At 53.8% G+C, this 5,376-nt stretch overlaps 1 protein-coding gene across 1 annotated transcript in view; it reads right to left on the reverse strand.

The window, feature by feature from the left end:
* Positions 1–5,376, reverse strand: part of DNAH3 (dynein axonemal heavy chain 3) — a 149,540-nt gene that overhangs the window by 28,317 nt on the left and 115,847 nt on the right. The window contains exons 48-50 of the mRNA XM_023523811.1: positions 4,884–5,073; positions 3,182–3,398; positions 1,787–1,969 (exon numbers count right to left, since the gene is read on the reverse strand). Of these exons, the coding sequence (XP_023379579.1) occupies positions 1,787–1,969; positions 3,182–3,398; positions 4,884–5,073 (590 nt within the window). The remainder of the gene's footprint in view (positions 1–1,786; positions 1,970–3,181; positions 3,399–4,883; positions 5,074–5,376) is intronic.

The raw sequence follows: 5,376 nt of genomic DNA on the forward strand, positions 1-5,376 counted from the left end.
GTCCTCACCCAGAGAACCTGATTCATACGGCCTAGGTGGGGTCCAGGCACCTGCATTTCAAAACTCCAAAGGTGACGCTGAGGTTGAGAAACTCAGGTTTAAGCTCTCCAAATGCTGAACACAGGGCGGGAGGCAAAGTCTTCGCAGCCCAACACGATGGCTACTGGACGAGTGAAGCACCTACTTAAACAGTCATTAAAGTGATCCTGTGACATTCTGGAAAAAAACGTGTGTGATAGGATGTCGAGGACATTTTAAAAAGCAACTATGCGATAACATAAAGCCATGTGGACAGACTGGGGCCGGAGGGAAACCTGGAAAATTGAAAAGCTGCGAAAGTTGACTTCTTAAAAATTCCTTCATACGTGTTATTACTAAGTCGTTTGTTTCCATAATAAAAAAAAAAAAAAACCAAGTTATAATTAAAAATGACCCCTGGGGCTTGGCAGGGCTGTGTGAGAGACGTGACTCAGAGGGCATGCTGACGAAACGCAGCCAGCGCTGCGGGAACGCTGGCACCATTCCTTGTCCTCGTTAGGGGAAAAAGAAATGACTCCTTAGTTAAAAAGAACCGACCGACTTCGCCGACTGTTGCCCGAGGCGCTCCCAGCCTCCCGTGATCTCGGCATGGGTCCCCCTGGCACGGTTGGGTCGCTACACTGCCCTGGGCACCCTAGGGGTGCTCTCCCATGCTATCTCGTTTCCAGGGGTGCGAGGAGATTGGAGGAAATTGGCAGCCCTCAGTGGAGAGGGACCGCAGCCCCGAGCGGTCTGGAGAGGGATCTGGTCCACACAAAAGCCTCCAGGAAACCAGAGCAAATGCAGGTTTCTCCAGCTCCTGGGACAGTTTCTTCCTGCTCCTGAGTCGCCTCCAGGGTGTCGCGGGAGTGGCAGTTCACTGCCCAGGCTCCCACTACGTGCATTCCCCCGTTCCAGAAATCAGCGTCCCCCGCTGAAGCCGCAGAGCGGAACCCCAGATGCAGCAGGCGGCCTTTCCCAGATAGGCACGTCGCTCAGTGCAGGGTACAGAAGGCCCGTCTCGGAGGACAGCAAACACGGCCACGAGGCTCCGTGTGCTGGACACACGCTGCCGGTTTACGTGTCTTTCTCTCACCAGCCCCATGTTACAGATGAGGAAACAGAGCAGATATGGAGCCGTGAGGCGTCTGGTTCTAGAAGAGAACCAGGGAGGAGCTGTGAATTCATGGACCTCCCGGAGCCGGGCACTGATTTGCACGTGGGAAGCGGGCCGGCTGAGCTTTGCTGACCCGGGCACACATGGGGACGCGTCTGTCCGATGCCACTGATTGGTGCAACCCAGGAATGCAGGTCCAGTGCTGCCGGAATGCTTGGCTTCGTTGTTGTTGTTATTCTAAGAAAAGCTGAAACTTTAGAAATTTCACTTGAAGTCTCTTCATTTTTTTTTTTTTTTTTTTTTTTTTTTTTAGGAAAGGCTGATCTCATAGATTGCAAGGACCTTGTCAGCTTACAATGTCCCATTTTTTTTATTTTTTACTCCTGCAGCACCAGGTCTTCCTAGGTGGTCTCCCATCCATGTACTAACAATATCTCTTAATTTTTAAAAGTTGGTCATTATCCCAAGATTAAAAAAAATAACGACATGCCTCTCAGCGTCTGTGTGCTTCCTACCTGCCGCTTTGCAACTCTGGAACGGTGGCCTCCCCGCTCTTACCTGCAAGAAGGGCAGGCACCTGCAGAGCGGCGCCAGGCCTTCAGGAGACGGCAGGGGGACCCGGGTGACGCCCACCCCGCCCGCTGTTCGCACCTTGATTCCCTGAGCAACCGCAGCGGCCTTGTCGGCTTCCTTCTCGTCTGCCTGCACCACGAGTTTCTTGGCGTCGGCTTCTCTCGTCTCCTCTTCAATTTTCACCATCATCCGGGCGGTCTCCTCTGACGTGTGGATGAGTTGGGGTTGGAGGGCGGTCAGTTCGACTTGCATGACGGCCACCTGGCGAGGAGAGCAGGGGACGGGGGCAGGGTCAGCGGTGTCAGTGGCGGGAGCTGAGACCGGTCTCCCACCTGTGACATATGCGGAAAACACAGGTGACTGTAACGCGGGATGTTCACATGGGCCGGACATTACCTGTCTGGTCTCTACTATGCATTGTGTTATGGAGCATTGTGCTAGGCGCCAGACACGTGACGGTAAACCTACACATTTTTAAAGGCACCACCTTTAAGAGCTGGAGTTCGCCCCATGCCCTGCTTCTGCCTCTTCAGGCAGCTCGGGTGCTTCTCTGAAGAGGGTTTCGGGACCTCGTACCCACTGTCCCCAGCGAGCCTGTGAGAGACAAGCATGGCATGCTGGCCTGGTCAGGAGCACAGGCTCTGGAGTCATGCAGACCTCGGTTTCCATTTCGGCCCGACCGCTTGCAACGGCCGTGCCCGAGGCCACGGGATCCTGGGCGAGGCACCTGGCCTCTCTGCGCCTTGGTCTCTCAGTGTGAAACGGAGAAGATGGCAGTGCCGGGCACGTGGCAGGGCTCAAGGATCGTGAACGGGCACTGTTCCTCACAACACAGCTTGCTCACCCTTCTCAACATCCTTCTAAGAGCGAAGGACCCCAAGTCGGACCCGGCACCCGTGGGAGCAGGGGACAGAGGACACCCCCACGTTCTCGCCCACACTGTGTGCGGTGCTGGTGTGTCCGCTGCACCAGCAACAGGCCAGCCTACTGGAACGCACTCCATTGCCTGAGGCCTTGGCTGGTGCTGAAAATGCGTGTCCTAATACGCTCTCATTTTAGATGGCTCGTCCAGTGGCTCCAAGCACACGCACATCAACGACCAGTTCACGGGCCAGGCATTGTGTACTTGTGTCAACTCGTCTAACCTTCCTAAGCACCCGATGAAGCAAAGACTGTCATCACCTCTTCTTCAACAGAAGAGGAAATGGAGGGCCCAAGAGCTTCCAGGGCCTCCAGCTGGTCAGCTGGAGAGCTGGAACCCGAGCCCAGGGCTCTCGCCCATGGCCTTACTCTGCCCAGTCCCCCACTGAGAGCGTCCAGAACAAGGGCGAGGCGTGGGGGGCGAGTGCCATAAACGCGGGGTCAGAGGCTGTCTTCCCTTGTGCCCTCTGGAACGCTGCACCTGGGCACATGGCTCCCACATCTGCCTCGGCCTGGCCCTCTTCATCCCCGATCCATGCTGGCAGTGCTTACCTGGGAAGCCGCGAATTCCAGTTTCTGCAGGCCCGTCAGGTAGCGGTTCCTCATCATGTCAACCTCCTGCCTCTTGCTGTTCAACAGCGTCTTGAAGGTGAGGATCAGTTCGAGGTAAGAGGTGGGGGTGACGTAGTTGTGTCTGCGAAGCGTGTGGTAGTAATCGAGCGACAGCTCCTTCACGTTCTCCTGGAAGTATTTGCACATGGAGACGACCCTGCCGGGGGCGAGCAGGTGGTCAGGTGGCCTGCGAGGACCGAGCATGGTGCCGGTTCCAGACCCGGGGGTGTCATGAGGCACACCAAGTGCGGCCCGCAGGAAACCCGCATTCTCGGAGCCGGTCAACAGAGCCGCGAGGAGGATCGAGGGGGTAGGTACGTGTTCTGCCCAGAATGGTCTCTGACCAAGTCATTTCTATCTCTGATCGCTCTGTGAATCACCAGGGCATAAGCAGGAGTCCTTAACCTTTGGCTGTCTGGTGGAGCCTCTGGACCTCGCAGAGTAAAGTTCTTAAATGCATGAAGTAAAACACATAGGACGACGATGATGCCGAAATAGAGTTTTCGAAATGTTTTAAAAACCACACTTGTGATGCATTAAAAAGGAGTCAACAAACTTTTTTCCCAGAAAGGGCCAGAGAGTAAACGTCTTCGCCTTTGTGGGCCACACGGTCTCTGAGCAACTACTCAATTCTGCTGTCATAGTGTGAGAAAGGGGGCACAGCGCCAGTGAAGTTTTATTTACGAACACAGGCTATGAACCGGATTTGGCCTGTGGATCGCAGTTTGCCAACTGCTGCATTAAATGAGAAGGCTGGACGGCAGGTCTAAAAGCCGCCATAATTTTGAAGGAAGTGATAAATGGAAGAGTCTGTATGAGTGATGGAAAAAAAAAATACTCCCATGGGCAACAGAGTCACAGGTCCTGCTGATGCTGCTGGGTTTCCTGCCTACACGCACCGTTGACGGAAATGCGAAATACCAGCTGGGTGTCAGGGGAAGCTTCTCCCCATTCACACTCGCGGCCCCCCTGAACCCTGTCCGCAGGAGGGCTTAAGGGGCGTCTGGCCTACAGCACAAAGTTCAAAGTTCTTAAAACGGAATTCGAAGCCACGGACCCTCTGACCCCTGCTTCCTCCTCCATTTTCCATTCATTCATTTAATGAGCAGTCACTGAAGCTACGAGGTACCAGACACCTGCCAGGCAGTAGGGACACAGAGGCAGACGAGGCAGGTGACGTGAGCCCAGCCTTCAGGGGGGCACCCAGATGGGCCGACACCCTCACCTCTTCCCTTATTCTAGCTTCTCCTTTTGGTTTTTGTATATCTGTGCATTATTCATAGGAGAGTAAGTTCTTATCACTCTCAGAAGAAGCAATGTTCGTCAATCTGGCAGGGAAATTCCTGTCGAGAATGACACTCTGAGGCTGTTGAGATAGTCGTACTATTACATCCATGTTCTCACGGCTATGACAGCTGTGCCTCTCCAGGACAATTCTGAGCAATAAGGTTTTATTCTTTGTCAGAAAAGGTTATTTTATTAAATATCTGACTAAAATGTGAATTTTAAAGTGTAAGACTTTTTTTTTTTTTTTTTTGCATCTAAACTGAGAAATCTTAAAATACCGACAAGAACAGAACCAATATCGGGATCTTGCACCCAGAATATCCGGCTGGAGGACTGAAAGGCGGCTAACACTTACTCTCTCCGGATGTTATCATCGAGCTCCACGTCTTCCAGAAATTTGTTAGCCACCAACTCCAGGGCATCCGTGGGCCAGGACTGGAACCAGTCGATGGTACAGCAATTGATCAGTGACGGGAACATGCGCAGGCGGTTCCGAAAGGCGTCCCCGATTGGACTCATGGCTAATGGGAAACAAGACTTCGTCAGTCCCCTCCCTCTAAAGCAAGGAGGAAGCCGGCAGATCCTGCCAAGGATTCTGGGGGGTGGGGGTGGGGGGCTGCTGTCCCCTGCTGGTGCCCGGGCAGTAGCGCAATAGTCATGACAAGTGTCTGGGACGCGCAGGGAAATTGAGGCATGTTTTCGGTTTTGCGATGGGAACTCAGTGTGTTATGATAGCCTTCTGACTGGCCTCCCACGCCCATTACCGTCCCTTCCAGATCCTTCCGGGCACTTCGCCGGAGTGGTCTGGGGCCTGTGGCCCACTTGCTCTGTTTACACTGACTTAGACG

The sequence above is a fragment of the Pteropus vampyrus genome, unplaced genomic scaffold (genome assembly GCF_000151845.1).
Source record: "Pteropus vampyrus isolate Shadow unplaced genomic scaffold, Pvam_2.0 Scaffold417, whole genome shotgun sequence".
NCBI lineage: Eukaryota > Metazoa > Chordata > Mammalia > Chiroptera > Pteropodidae > Pteropus > Pteropus vampyrus.